The 15,592-nt window shown below is 39.8% G+C and overlaps 1 protein-coding gene across 6 annotated transcripts in view; it reads left to right on the plus strand.

Moving 5' to 3' along the window:
• LOC125456760 (homeobox protein PKNOX1) overlaps nucleotides 1–8,351 on the plus strand; it is a 138,747-nt gene extending 130,396 nt beyond the window's left edge. For all 6 annotated transcript variants that reach the window (XM_059650057.1, XM_059650060.1, XM_059650056.1 and 3 more), the window contains one exon: nucleotides 399–8,351. In XM_059650057.1, the coding sequence (XP_059506040.1) occupies nucleotides 399–610 (212 nt within the window). In that variant the 3' untranslated portion in view covers nucleotides 611–8,351. The remainder of the gene's footprint in view (nucleotides 1–398) is intronic.
• Nucleotides 8,352–15,592: the final 7,241 nt, after the last annotated feature.

The raw sequence follows: 15,592 nt of genomic DNA on the forward strand, positions 1-15,592 counted from the left end.
AGTTAACCACGTTGCTGTGACCTGATTCAAATGGAGGTTGGACCAGATAAAGACGATAGACTTCCATTCCAAGAGGACATTAGTGAACTAGTTAGACTCACTAATCTGATAATTTCATGGTCATCAATCCTGTTAAAACTGTGCTTTGGTTCCAGATATATCAATTTTGTTGGTTTTAATTTCCCTGGCCACACCTGTGAAGTTTGATCTTACATCTCCAGAACATCAGCGAGATGTCTGCATTATTAATACAGTAACATTACCAGTAGGCTATTGCTTCCTTATTTACTCACAGCATGGGGTCTTTAATTGCTGTCCCTGCCATAAACACTCTGTAGTTTGAAACTCATTGTCTAGCTGAATGATGTGTGGATTAATTGCCTTACATCCCTTTGCAGGTGCAATGGTCTCAATATCAAGTCCAGTGAATGTAAATGTGGACAGTCTGCAGTCTTTGTCGTCTGATGGAGCAACACTGGCTGTACAACAGGTTATGATGGCCGGACAAAGTGGAGAGGATTCTGGCAACAGTGTCGAGGAAGACGACAGTGATCTGTCTGCAACAAACATTAGTGGCCTGGCCTTGGACAACAGCGACTCACTGCAGTAGGCCCAACACAGAGAGAAGCCATGAGAAATGGAAGAAGGACTGGCCATGTATTTTTATTCTTTGCACTCAGTGCATTTTATTTGTGACGTATTTTATATATAGGTAGGAGAGCGCACTTTTCTATCTCACCTTGTATTCAATGAATGGGGCTTTAAATACTCTCACATTGAACTAGTTGTTTTAATGTGGACAGACAGTAAACTTGTTTCACCGGATCGATGTGCAGACTGAATCAGAAGTGTATCAACTTCATGTGTGAGTGGTCTGTTTTATCCACTCAGAAATAACTGGCCATAATTTAAAGGTGATTTGAAGAAACTCTTTACCTAGTTCTCCAACTGACAATAGAATTATTGGATCAAATCCTGCTTTTTTTTATTTTGGTTGATGAATTTTATTGTCAACAGCATTTTGCAGCGAACACCAAGTTTAGTTTGTTTAAACTATGGGTTTCAGTTTGAACTGAGCCCAACTTCAGGTAGGCACAAAAACATCTTGTTTGGCTAGGAGTTAATATTTCAACAGTTTCCACTGACAGTGCCAGGTGGAGATAAGTTCTGGTCAGAGTCTGGTGCTAAGTAGCTGTAAACTCTGTTCACATTGTACAATAATGAAAAGATATGTTACTAATGCATTTTCTTTCAGTTTCCTGGGTTAGTACAGGAGCACAATGAGCAATCTTTGACTTTAAGGTTGGTCTGTCCACTTTTGTGCAGTTCCAAATGAAGCAAAAGTTCATAATGTCTATATTTCCTCTTGCCTCAACTCTTTGTTGACTACCAGGACTGAAACAACTGGAGCTCCACAATCTCGATCGTTAATGAAGGGAAGTGGGGAGGAGTGGGGAAGCAAATCATCTCCATGTTCATGGTACATATGCTAACTGGTCTGGTTTGGTGATTCTACAGTGCGAGTACTGTATATGAAGCTGATGTGTAACACACCCAAACTGTTTGAAAAGAGGCATAGTGCATACAGAAGGAGTATCTCATATATATCATGCAGAATCCCATCTATGGCACGTCCCCTTTGCATCATTGACAGGAAGGCCAGTATAAAGGCCAGCATTATTGGACGTGTTTGTTCTATTCTGCTTCTTCCAGCTTTAGTAATTTTATTTGACCAACTCTAAAATCCTGATATTTTGTCTGTCATTAACAAAAATAATAATGTAAACTTTGTATACTTTAAACATCCTGCTGGTAATTGCTGTACCATTGCAGTAAAACTGAGCAGTAATCATCTCCTTTCTATAGCCTTTCCATTTAGATTGACCCTGCATAGGCCGACAATTTACTTAACTCAACCACAAATAAAGTCCCACTCCATTCTTCCATTTGCCTGTTCTATTTTACCTTGTTTTCTTGAAGTTCACATAAGGGATTACCCTGATAAGTTGACAATCAGTCTTTGTTCTGCCCTTACCTCACCAATTCAAAAAGTTCCATATATTTTAGCATCTTTTTTCAACTTTTCCTACAAGATTCAAAATAACTGGGCCCAGCTTTTTACGGATTTGGGCCGAATCAGGATCTGGAGCAGTTTTCAAATGGCAGTGGGTATCCAAATATGGAGCCCAGCCACATTTTCAACAGATTCCCTGTTTGCAACGGAAAAAGGGCAGGGTGTGAATCCCCAATTCAGCAGGGCCTTTTGAAACATTGATTATGTCAATGAAATCTCTGTGGGCCCAGAGGTATCGATATAAACAGGTAGGACCCATATTTGCTATCTACTTTCCACTGCTTTTCACCCTGAAGACTTTGTCTGATTCCATAGCCTTCAGCCTCTCAATTCTTTAGGTGAACCTAGATGGATGAATTTCAAAAGCCTGTCTGCTGCTCAAGCCTGACCCCAGCCCAGGGCACTTAGGCGCCAGGTGATTTCTGTCTTGTCAGAGTCAGCTGACAGTATATGTTAGATTTGAACATGTGAATCCCTTGGCTCAATACCAACAGTATATTTAATCACTCAGCTAGAAGGGGCTCATTTAATTTTTATTTGACTCATTTATAAAACAGAAAATAAGTATTATACTAGTTTTAAAATATATTCTTGTTATGATACTATAAGCTAACTGCTGTTTTCACAGTGAGGGGTGTGTGTGTGTGTGTGTGTGTGTGAGAGAGAGAGAGAGAGACACTGAATATCCATATGTGACAGGCCAGGTGAGTCTGTCTGTTATTCTATATTGAGTGTTAATCCATGGGCTTCCTCAAAAGCGTCTGGCACTAGGACACACCACCTTACCTATGTCATCGCACATCCTACATCACATTTGCAGAATTAGCACCACTAATCAGCCTCCAACATAATGCCAGAAAACAGCTGCCAGGAAAAAATGAGAAGCTCAACAAGTCCATTTCTAGTTTTGAAAGGTGTGGACTATCTGTTCAGAAACTGGTGCCCGCAGGCTGAACACTAAATATTTCTGATTCTGACCAGAGAAATAGGGCATGAAGTGAACCAATGTGCATTGAATACAGCCATTCAAAGACTAAGTAACAAATTCTTAGAATTTTTCACACAGGGAGAGAAGCAGGGAGAATACTGAATCCACCAACTTAAATCCTTAATTGTGCCTTTTTGTGTAGTTAGTTCAGAACCAGGTGTACCCAGTGTAGCTGCTTGCTATCAGGTGATAAGCCTGGCTTACATGAGGGAATATGGGAAAGAATGCTTTCTTGGAGATTTGTCTGGATCTGTTTAACTACCATTTAATCTGCTTGTTAAGAAAGAAGACATTTTTAAACCTGGAACCACCTTTCAGTCATGTGTCTTCAGTGGCTATCTTACGCTCCAGTGTTTTAAAATGAGATAACATAGTGCTTGAATATTGCTGAAAAGTCACATTTTTTTGAAGCTTTATATCTTGTCCTCATCAGGACAATTCGTAAGAATATCAATTCCAGACAAAAACCAATATGTATAGATTTGGTGTCCATTTGCCAACAGGTTAACCCTCTCCTCTCATGCTAAATGATGTTCTTCTGCTTGAATTTGGATTCTTGCAAAATTTCCTGGTGATTGCAAGCTGAAAAGTTTCAACGAAATGTAACTTTATTAGTTGTACTAAAATGACTACTCATACAGTGTTTGTTAATTCCTTACTTTGTTTAATATGAACACGAACACAGTGAAAGTTAACTGTTTAGGCTCACTTGTTAAATCCCAAAACAAAATAGAGGATTGTGTAGGCTGCCTTGCATGGAGTGAAGAATGGTGTCATATTGTATTAGTATATTCAGCCAAAGCAGTGTTGCATGGTGAGTCTCAATTCTGATGAGGTGGTGAGAATTGGCCCTTGTAAGTAAAGCTGTAAGTTTACGTTTCAATGAGGGTTAAACATTGTGCTTCAATGGATCATGCTTGTGCAATCAGTAACTGGTTTCAAATTATAGGTTAATTAATTAATAAGTAATCTGTGTATTTATTCAGGTCCACCTACCCCTGTTTTCTCTGATTCACTGCCCATTTCTTTACATGACACAAAAGAAAGTCAGCCTTACAAACTAGCTTTAAGAATTTGGGATAACTCAAAGGTGCTTTTAGTAGCTCGTACGTATTGTGAACAGGAGGACCTCAAATTCGTACAGCATTCAGTGCACTGCAGCTTGACCTTTTAAAACTGACCCAAACCAGATGCTGAGCTGAGTTGATTTTTGATTAGCATAAAATCAAAACCAAAATTCTCAAGAAGGATTCAGGTTCTTTTCAACTCTGTGCTGGTCTGATAAATTCATTTTTCAGCTGTCTGAGCTGCCCAGAGGGAGAGTTTCAGACTTGAACTGTATCACAGTTACACAGGGATAGTTTTAACATTTGGACACTGTGCAAAGTGATTTTAAAACCTTCCTCAGCTTTGGCAGAGGAATAAAGCAGTTCTTCCCACACCTTCCAGTAAATGCATACTCATTTAAACTCACTTGCATACTCACAAACACATTCACACAACTCATGTACACACAGCCACAAGTGCAGACTCTCACATGCACATGCTAACACGCACGCTGTCACTCACACAAGCTTAGTGTTTTCCTGAGGTCAGAGGCACATCAGAGCCAAGAACCAAAGCTGACTCTGTGGGCTGCCAGTGATTGATCAGACCTGTTGAGCAGCTGGCAGTAGATGGACAATCAGTGGGTTTGTGGGGTTAATTTATGTAAATATATTATTGATGTTTTTTGTCAGTAAACAGTTTTCATCTTTAAGGAATCATTGAATAAAGACGAATACTTGTAATGGAAAGAGTAAAGGGAGAGACAGGAAGGGTTGAGATGCTGGTGAGTGGAGAAGAGGACACTGGGGAAAGGGTAAGGAGGAAGAAAACAGGAAGCAGGGGATGGGGGTAAATAGCAGAGCTTGAAGGAGATTAGACAAGGGCAGAGGAAGGTGAGAGCAGGAGGATGCAAGGTTGGGGCCGAGGGCATCTTCACCAAACTGATGATAATTGTACACTTATTCCCTTTAACCATTAAGGGAAATTTAAATTAAATGAGTTATTTATTTTTGGCAGCGTATAAAACTCATGAGCAAAACCCTTCCTCAGCTCTGTATGAGTCACCGATCATCGTTGGCCACATCCATAGTGTCCTGATGCCTGAAAAGTGTCTCCCCCTGCTGGGTCCTCTCGGTAACACCCAACTGACCAGCGTACAGAGGGCAGAACAGACCCTGAAATGACACTGCAGTTTTCCCTGAAGTGTGGCAGTGTTGACATTAATAACTTGGAAGAGCTTGCTACCAATCAAGTTAAATCACACACTGAATCCAAACATCTAATAATGAGGCAGAGCAACAGCTGAGGAGGAAAAGAAAGAATGAAATCCGGATCCCTCCAGTTCAGGGAACATCCTGCCAATCTGCCCAGAAATCTGTGGGTCAGGAATCAGCCTATTCAGTCAGTCACTTGAACACCCAGAGCGGAAACTCACCATCCTGAACAGATATCAGTCTTAAATTGAAGAACTGCCAGCGCTGATCGGGTTAGTTGCAGCTTGTAGCTTGACCTGACCTGGATTGTGGCTTTGTTTTGGATGTGAGATCTTTGGATATAATTCCTGTTGTAGATTTAGAATTGTAAGACAGTGGTATACTGATTTTAAGTAGATCTGCTGAGTTATCTGAGCAAGACTAGATTGGCAGTGTAGCTATAACTGAACTAAAGAGGAACAGTCATCCAGGTTCCCACTACAAATTTGCTGAGCAATGACCCATGCTGGCAGAAGATGAAGTGTGGCTAGTGGAGATATAGGTTCATTGGTGATCCTCACTAAGCTGCGCACCTGCAGAGATCTCAGAGCCTACTGCTTAGAGACAACGAAGCCACACATGAGTAGCAGTGTTAATGTGTGGCTGTCAGAAAATTTTAGGAGAACTGCACAATGCAAGAAATGGGCTGTACCATCAAAAGCTATGATTCCAATCATATCTGCACTCTGACAACTACAGTCAGTCATTAAAAAAAGTTTCTATCTCATTCAGAGAGACCTACCAGTGAGAAAGTTCAGCTCTCAGCCTTCTCTGTCATTTGACAAGACCATGACCTGATCTGATTGCGATCTTAACCCCACGTTCCTGCATACCCCCAACACCTGTTGAGTCTCTTGTTAGTCAAGAATGTGTCTGCTACAGCCGTAAAAATATTCAGTAACCTCTTTCCTCCTCATTCTAAATACAGATAACTACTCACTCTGATCTACCTACAAAGAGTGACAGGACCCTCATCTGCCTAATCCTGTGTTCCCTGAGAGCCTGCAATACATGTTCTGTCATTGTTTGTCCATCAGGAAAAGTTTTATCAACTTTTTTCTTACATTTAATGTAGTACAGATTATGACTTCACTACAAGCAGGACTTTAATGTACACGAGCACTCCTGTGTGCAATAATATGTTCAAATATTAGTTTTTAAACTTTTGATCTGATTTGTTTTACTTTTCGGCCCTTAGGGTCAATACTATTGACAGAAAGTGTTGCAATCTGTGTAAAAACAAGATTATTGCAAATTATTTGCCCTGACCCTTGTGTTCTGTCCTTAATATGATGATCATTGTGTTGAAGATCAAACAGAGAGAAGTCCCCAGCAACCTGTGCATTTACACACAGAGGATTTAATCAGCTTGGGGTTTTTTCCACTTGCATCAGATGTTGCAAGTCACAAAAATAAGCTAGTTAGTTATCTCAGGTCACTCAGAATTTCGTGGCCAGACACACAAGATCTCAGAATGTTCAGTGGAGAAGAGATCTTTCAATTTAGTGTCAATCAATTGATCAGTTTCCCAAGAGAATGGCAAATTGAAAAAAAAACTTCTGATACATCAGTTCTGATTTGCAGTCCTAAAGAAAATTTGGTCAAATCATGGAATCCCTTCCCTAAACCCTAAATACAGGTACTAAACAGAACAAGAAGAAAAAGTTGCAAACCATTTGTGCCATTTTGCCATTTCCTGATTTCCATGCCTGCCAGCAACCCCCAGTCCCCCATACTTTATACATTAGTTTTTACAATTTCTTTAGTTTTTACCCCATTACCTTTTCTCTCTATTTCTCCTTCAGTGCTGTTCCTTTATAAAATCCTCCAATTCTGCGAAATAGTTAATGGTTTTAATTACTTCTTGATGAAGGCTGCACACTGGCTCATTTCTGCTTTTGACAAAACTTGATTTTGACTTATTGAGGCATGAAACTAGTACATAATCTGTAAATATTCAGTAGTCAATAAGCACCTATGGAGACATACAAACAGCTAAAGAATTAGAATTAATGTAGATAGCAGAAGTCTTGCCCAATTAAAGTCCTTGTTGCCTTTTTCCTGAATTAAGTTCCAACTGGACAGTAATGGGCCTCCCCTGGAATATAGATCCTCCCTAATGACAGTATCAACCAATTAGACGTTGGCATCAGGAAGATATTGGCTGCTGCCAGTAATGCACTTCCCTGAAACCCAGGCCCTTACCATATCCCTAACCATAGTGGAGTGAAGGCATGGCTCCCAAGCCCTGGATAACCCAAACCCTTAACACCACTGCCAAAATTACCAGTGGTTCAGATGAATGATCTTTCATCAGAACTTTGCTTTTGATCTAAATTATTAGGTCTCTAATTATTTGTGCTTTGACCATAAAGGAGAAATGTGAAGGATTATAGAGAAAGAACAGGTTGTGCTGAATGGCTGTTTGAATGAGCCAATGCTGGTGAACTTTGCTGTGAATAGTTTGCCATGTGAGTCCATGCTGTGAAATCTTCACACTTTCTGCCCTCACTCTCCCCAGTTTCAACACCTCTTCTCTTTCTCATCCCTCCCTGAGTTTGTTAGCTTCTCATTATTCAGAATCTCAGCAATGCCCTTCCTAGACTCTTTCTTACCCCAGTTCCAGACTTCTATAATCTTGTGATATTGAATCTATCCAGTACTCCACTGACACTCACCAACCTATCAATATAAATATGTTTTTATGAATTCTGCTTAAGTTGGGGAATTTGCTTTGGATAAAAATGTATTTTTGTATGGAGGCAATTGTATTTACTATAAAGATTTGAAGAATTTATTAAGAGAAATAATTTAGTGTTGAGTTTCCTGCATGTGTTAGCGTTGACGAACCAGTGTGAGAACGTTGAACATTTCCACTGTGCTCAGTAGAACCGAAGCTTTGCATCTTTAGCTGTAACATTACATTTTATTCTAGTCTCTTTTTCAGCAAAAGATATACAAAAAATAAAAACCTTTTTAACTTTTGAAATATATCTGGAGGCAATGTGTCAGCATAAAAATGTTTAGAAGGTGAAACATTGAGGAGCGATGTTTCTCTCTTCTGTAATGAAGATCAATTATTGCTGAGTCCTAATAGATTTCCTTTGTCCTATAGATTCCATGCTCCTTCCCACTCATTCTCCAGTTCTCACTACCTTCTACTATCAGCTCTCTGACACAGATCACAGGTGCAGCAGCTTCAATCATGGCAATGTCACAGCAAACCCAGTGCAGCTTCTCATCAAGTACTGTCTGTTCTCATCTGTTTTACTGGTGTCTGGTCACATTATATAAAACATGCAAAGCTGTTTTGCAGGATTAATTTTCCAGGAAAGCTTAAGACTGAGCTCTGAAAGTAGATATTTGAATATGTGGAACAGGACAGGTGTAAACCATGTGGCCAGGCAAGTTTACTCTGCCATTCAGTATGGTCATGGCTGATCCTCAGCCTTGGCTCTACTTTCCCACCCACTCTGATAGAATGCCTATAGTGCTGAAAGAGGTTATTCTATACCAACCCTTCGTAGAGGGTCCCACTCCCCATTCCTATCCCTGTAGCCCTGCATGTATCATGGCTAATCCACTTAGTCTGCACATCCTTGGACACTGCAGGCAATTTAGCATTTCCTATTCAATTGTTTCTGAGGGAATTTCGAAGTATCTCGAACTTAAGTATATTTAGCAATGGAGCACTCAGAAATGAAGAAATCCAAAGATTCACCACCCTCTGAGTGAAGATATTTCTCCTCATCTTTTCCTGAGGCTGCAGCCCCAAATTCTAGACTCTAGACCCCAAAATCTAGCTAGGTGGAACAACCTCTATGACTGCCCTCAACTTCAACAACATTCAAGAAATTTAATACCATCCAGAACAAAGTATTTTGCTTGAAAGGCACCCCATCCACTGCTTTCAATATTCACCAGTGCACAGTGGCAGCAGTTTGTATGCCTGTTCCAAACCTAGAACATCTATCACCTGGAAAGACAAGGGCAACAGGTGCATTGGAACACTCCCAACCATCTGATTGACACTCAATCTAACAATATAAATGTTCACTCCATCTACCACTGATGCATAGTAGCAACAATGTATACCATTTACAAGATGCATTGCAACAACTTGCATGGTTCCCCCAACAATATCTTCCAAATCTGTTAGTTCTACCATCTGAAAGAACAAGGACAGTAGTTGCGTGGGAACCTACCATGTGCAAGTTCCCTTGCAAGTCACTTACCATCCTGACTTGGAAATATATCACTGTACCTTTTGGGTCAAAATCTTGGAACATCCTCCCTAAGTGTGCTGTGGATTCACCTACAACAGTTGGACTGCAACAGTTCAAGAAGGCAGCCATCACCACCTTCTAAAGGACAATTAGGGATGAGCAATAAATGCTGGGTCTAGACTATGATGCCCACATCCCATGAGCAAAGGAAAAATTCTGTTGAGCCCCTCCAGTAAACTACCTTTACAGCTTGGACAGGAAAAATGTGCTGGTAATTAAGCCTCACTGCTCCACAAGCTGTATCATGTGTAAAATAGGTTTTAAGTCAAACATCAAAACAGCCAAATTGGTTCCCGTTCCTATTATCAGAACATAAGAGACATTCACCAGGTTTCTTAAACAATTTCTTTGAGTTTGTTATCAACAAAACCTATTCTTTAAGGATGTGGTTAAAAAAAGCAAACTAATCCAAAACTAAATAATAATCTGAAATAAAAAGCATCTGAAATTAAAATATCCCCTTAGTCCCTAGCCAACAAAGACCATACAGCTAGGCAGAGGTGAAGTGGATTTTTAAAGAAAAAGGCAAAAGGGAGGATATAATCATGTGGAGGTGTCTGAATTTATTTGATTAAATGGGATGACTTCTCAAGATTCCCAAGGGTTACTGACGATGAGATTAAATGTTGACTGCTGTAGAGTGATGGAAAATCTTCACAAGCTTCAGTTCAGATGAAAAGTTGGTCAGACTAGTGTCATTTGAAATTAGAATGATAATTCAACTCTCAGAGTTAGGAGGTAGTCAGAAATACTGGTCTGGAACATTCTCAGGTTCCCTCTGTGTAGCTTGTTCTGCTGTAAGATTTTTTTTGTTTAGGAGATATAAACTTGCTTACTGAACACTTTGGGGGTCTTTTACTCTTCTACTGACACACCCAGATCCTGAAAAAACGGGAACCAACTCCAGCAGCGTGTTACCTGGCAACTGTCAGCCCATGGGCCTCAACTCTTCTAAAGCAGGTTTGTCTAGCAATTATCACCATCTCCTGTCTCTCTCCAAATCTTTACCCGTCTCCTTTTCCGAAGTTGCTCAACTTTGAAGTAAGGAAATCACGCAACACATCAGAACTTTGGTAAACCTTTTATAAGCTGGAATATTTCTCACAGTCCTCAAATATAAATGCATATTCCTAACTTGCCTCCTATACCATAAAAACGTTCTTTTCAAAAAGACAAATTTCCATTAGTGATCTGCATTCACTCTTTGTGAAATATCCACCCAATTTCTGATCACCTTAATTTTCAAACTATTATAGCATCATTATGTCCTCAATCGGCATCAGCAATAATGTTATTTTTTCTAGCAATACAAACAATTCTTTAATCTTGAATTAAGAAACTCCTCAAAACGATCTAGCATTTTGATTTTTAAATCTAAGAAGACCCAGGGATTGTGGTCAATACATTTTTGGTGGGATTTTTCATTTATTCATGGGATGTAGACATTGCTGACTTGAATAGAGTGGCTTACTAGGGCCAGTTCAGAGGCCAACTCAGAGTCAACCACTTTGTTGTACGTGTGCAGTCACATGTGGCTCAGACCTGATGAGAGTGATAGACTTTTTTCCCTAAGTGACATTGATAAACCAGAAGGGTTTTTGTAAAGCCAAGGCATATGAGGCTATAGGCCAAGTGCTGGGAAATGGGATTAGAATAATTGATTGTTCTAGAACAGCACAGATGTGATGGTTTCTTTTCGTGTTGTATATCTCTGACAACCAATCCATTCCATGTAGCAATCTGGCGAGCCTTCTTGATGACAACAATTGACAGTGGGCCCAGGCCGTTCAGGAAAGGTAATAATTGCTGGCCTACCCAGCGGCAGTCAAATCCCATTAATAAATGTTTTGAAAACCATTGCTTTCTCTCTGCCCAATTCATTATTTTATAATATGATCCCACCCACTCCTAAGTAACTAGCATCAGTCATTATTTTGAAGGGTTTGTTGAAGTCAGTTCAATCAAATGATCTTTAAATATGTGTTGAAACTCTGTCTTTACCTGTTCTTCTAGGCTTGAACAATAAAGGTGATGTTTTATTGGTGCAGATTGCACTACATCCCATCATATCTTAATTAATCTCTACAGATTTCTTGATCTCCATAAGTAGAAACATCAAAACAGAAACTAGAAACAGATTTAGCGCTTTTGAGCCTGCTTTAGCATTAAGGATGATGATAGCTGATCATCCAACTCATTACCCTGTTCCTGCTTTTTCCCCATACCCTTTGATCATTTGCAACCTAAGAACCACATGTAATTCCTTTGTGAAAACATTCAATATTTTGGCCTCGACCACTTTCTGAGGGAGAGAATTCCATAGGTTTCCCACCCTCTAGGTGAAGACATTTCTCATTTCAGTCCTAAGTGGCTTATCCTGTATCTTTAGCTGGTGACCACTGGTCCTGGGAAATCCTTCCTGCATCTAACCTGTCAAGTGCTGTTAGAATTTTATAGGTTTCTGTAAGAGCCCCTCGTATTCTACTAAAATCCAGTGAATGCAGTCCAATCAATCCAGTAGCTTTATAAGAGGTTCCCATTGGGTTTCCTTTAAATACAAGAATGTGGAATCTAGCTATTCCCAATCTTTCATTATTGGCTAAGTGGAGAGTAGGAGGATCAATTTGTGAATCCCATACATCTCCTTCAACCTCATTCTCACTATCTCTGTCATCTTTCACTGCTTTCAGCATTTAACATAACTGTTCTCCTTTATCATCCTCTCTACAGTGGTATCATTTTCACATATTAATCTGACATTACCAATTCTTCTATTAGATGAAGAGCATCTATTAGATTATTCACTTTATTAACCCTCTTAATGACTTTGTATGTGCCACTGAATCTCACTTCCAAAGCTTCCCCTTGTAAAGTTAATAACAGTAACACTTAGGCTCTGCTTTGAAACATTTTTCTTTTTGTGTGTATATTTGCTCTTTCTTTCATGTTTGCCCGTGAAATACTTAGTCACTCTAGAAACAGGGGCACTTATTCATAGTGAGGTTTTATCTTTCTCTCATAAAAACATTGCCTTGATCAATTTTAATGACCTTCATATGAGAAGTTACCATGACCTTAATTAGAATTAGAATGGACTACTACCGGATTTTTTTAGTGACACTAACACCAAATAATAGAAAGTCCAGTCCTAGTCTCAGGGATATTCAGTACAATGGGATTTAGTGGTTGTTTCAAGAGTCTAATAACATCACTCTAAAACTCCTCGTGTTTTTGGATGGTATGCAGTGATCTTCAATTGTTTGATACCCAAGCTATGCATAATATCCTGAAAATGTTTAGGCACAAATTTGAAAACTAGGTCAAACTATATTTCAGTTGGCAGTCCATAATGAGTAAAATTTTGAGTTCATTTTTCAGCATTACATTAGTTGTGATTGTCCCTGGCCTGTGGGAACCAAGTTGTCATACCTGTATTAGTAAGAATATACAAATATCTTTTTGATTGTGATTCTGGTTCTACACAATTTAATAACATTTACTGGATAGTTCCTGAAAAACCAGTAGAGATATTAAAGGAGTTACAGAGGTAATAGGAACTGCAGATGCTGGAGAATCTGAGATAACAAGACGTGGAGCTGGATTAACACAGCAGGCCAGGCAGCATCAGAGGGGCAGGAAAGTTGACGTTTTGGGTTGAGACCCTTCTTCAGAAACTCAGGTCTCAACCCAAAATGTCAGCTTTCCTGCTCCTCTGTTGCTGCTTGGCCTGCTGTGTTCATCCAGTTCTACACCTTGCTATCTCAGATATTAAGGAACTAGTTTGGCATTTCCCACTAATTGGCATTTATGGCATGTTTTACAAAACTTCACTGTGCCCTTATGAGGACCTGGCCAGGAGAAAAGATAGTGTATCAGTACTTGAGTTTTATACATTCTGACATGTCCTGTCATTGGAACTTCATATGGTCCTCCTCATATTGTTTTACAACACTTGACAGTCCCACTACACAGTGAGCAATCTTACACATTTCATTAACATGTCTGTAAGGAGGTTTGCACCAACTCATTACAATTCCATTTTTAAGATCAAAACACTCTGAACACTTTTAGCTTTAGCTTCAATATTATTTAACTGGGTGGGATACTATTCGGACAGTTAGTGCAGGCTCAATTGGCCAAATGGTCTCTATTTCCACTGTAGAAATTCTGTGATTTTATGAGTTGATTATGCAAACCTTCCCAATCTGCAATCTGCTTGTTGAACGTCAGTTCAAGAAGGTCTACTAAACATTTCTTTTGAATTATCTATAGCATTAAAGGAAGTTTTAGTCACTCTAAAATTTGCATATTTAAAATTTATTCAGGCAATGTGGGCATTGCTGGCTTGACCAGTATTCGATGCCCATCCCTAGTTGCCCTTGAAAATATAGTGGTGAGCTGCCTTCTTGAAGCATTGCAATTCACCTGCTATGGTATGACCCATAATGTCCTGAGGGAGGGAATTCCAGGATTTTGACCCGGAGACAGTGAAGGAATAACGATATATTTCCAAGTCAGGATGGTGAGTGATTTGGAGAAGAACTTGGAGGTGGTGGTATTCCCATGTATCTGCTGCCCTTGTCCTTCAAGATGGAAGTGGTCGTGGGTTTGAAAGGTGCTGTCTAAGAATCTTGGATGAATTTTTGCAGTGCATCTTGTAGATAGTACACACTGCTGCTACTGAGCATTGGTGGTGGAGGGAATAGATTATTGTGAATGTGCTGCCAATCAAGCGGGAGCTGCTTTGTCCTGGATGGTGTCAAGCTTCTTGAGTGTTGTTGGAGATGCACCTGTCCAGACAAGTGGGGAATATTCCATCACACTCCTGACTTGTGCCTTGTATCTGATTGCCAGGTTCTGGGGAGTCAGGAGGTGAGTTACTCGCCACAGTATTCCTAGCTTCTCACCTGCTCTTGTAGCCACTGTCTTTGTTATGTTGAGTTTCTGATCAATGGTAGCCCCAAAGACGTTGATAGTAGGGAATTTAGTTGCCCATTGAAGGTCAAGGGACAGTAATTAGATTGTCTCTTATTGGAAATGGCCATTACCTGGTATTAGTGTGATGTGAATATTACTTTCCGTTTCTCAGCCCAAGCCTGGAAATGTCCAGATCTTGTTGCCTTTGATCAAGGACTGCTTCAGTTTTTGAGGAGTCGTGAATGGCGCTGAACATAGTGCAAACAGCATCAAACATCCCAACTTCTGACCTTATGATGGAGAAAAGGTCATTGATGAAGCAGCTGAAGATGGTTCGGCCTAGGACACTACCCTGAGGAACTCCTGCACAGATATCTGAAATGACTCACCTCTAATAACCACAACCATCTTCTGAAATGCCAGGTAATGCCTGATAGTTTTCTTGAACAGTACGTAATGGAACCAACGAGGGAGCAAACTATCCTAGGTCTGGTCCTGTGTAATGAGACAGGAATAATTAATGACCTCATAGTTCGGGATCCTCTTGGAAGGAGTGATCACAGTACGGTTGAATTGAGAATACAGATGGAGAGTGTGAAGATAAAATCCAATACTAGGGTCCTGTCCTTGAACAAGGGGGACTACAATAGAATGAGGGAGGACTTGGCTAAAGTAGACTAGAAACAAAGATTTTATGGTGGGACAGTTGATTAGCAGTGGAGAACTTTCAAAGCCATTTTTCAAAATGCTCAGCAAAAGTATATTCCAGTGAAAAGAAAGGACTGTAAGAAAAAGGATAATCTGCCATGGGTTTCTAAGGAAATAAGGGAGGCTATCAAATTGAAAGAGAAGGCATACAAAGTAGCCAAAAACAGCATGAAACTAGAAGATTGGAAATACTTTAATGGTGAACAGAAAGCCACAAAAAGAGATATAAAGAAAAGTAAGATAGAACATGAGAAAAACTTGCACAGAATGTAAAGACAGATAGCAAAAGTTTCTATCAATATATAAAACGAAAAAGAGT

The sequence above is a fragment of the Stegostoma tigrinum genome, chromosome 12 (assembly GCF_030684315.1).
Source record: "Stegostoma tigrinum isolate sSteTig4 chromosome 12, sSteTig4.hap1, whole genome shotgun sequence".
In the NCBI taxonomy this organism is placed as follows: Eukaryota; Metazoa; Chordata; class Chondrichthyes; order Orectolobiformes; family Stegostomatidae; genus Stegostoma; species Stegostoma tigrinum.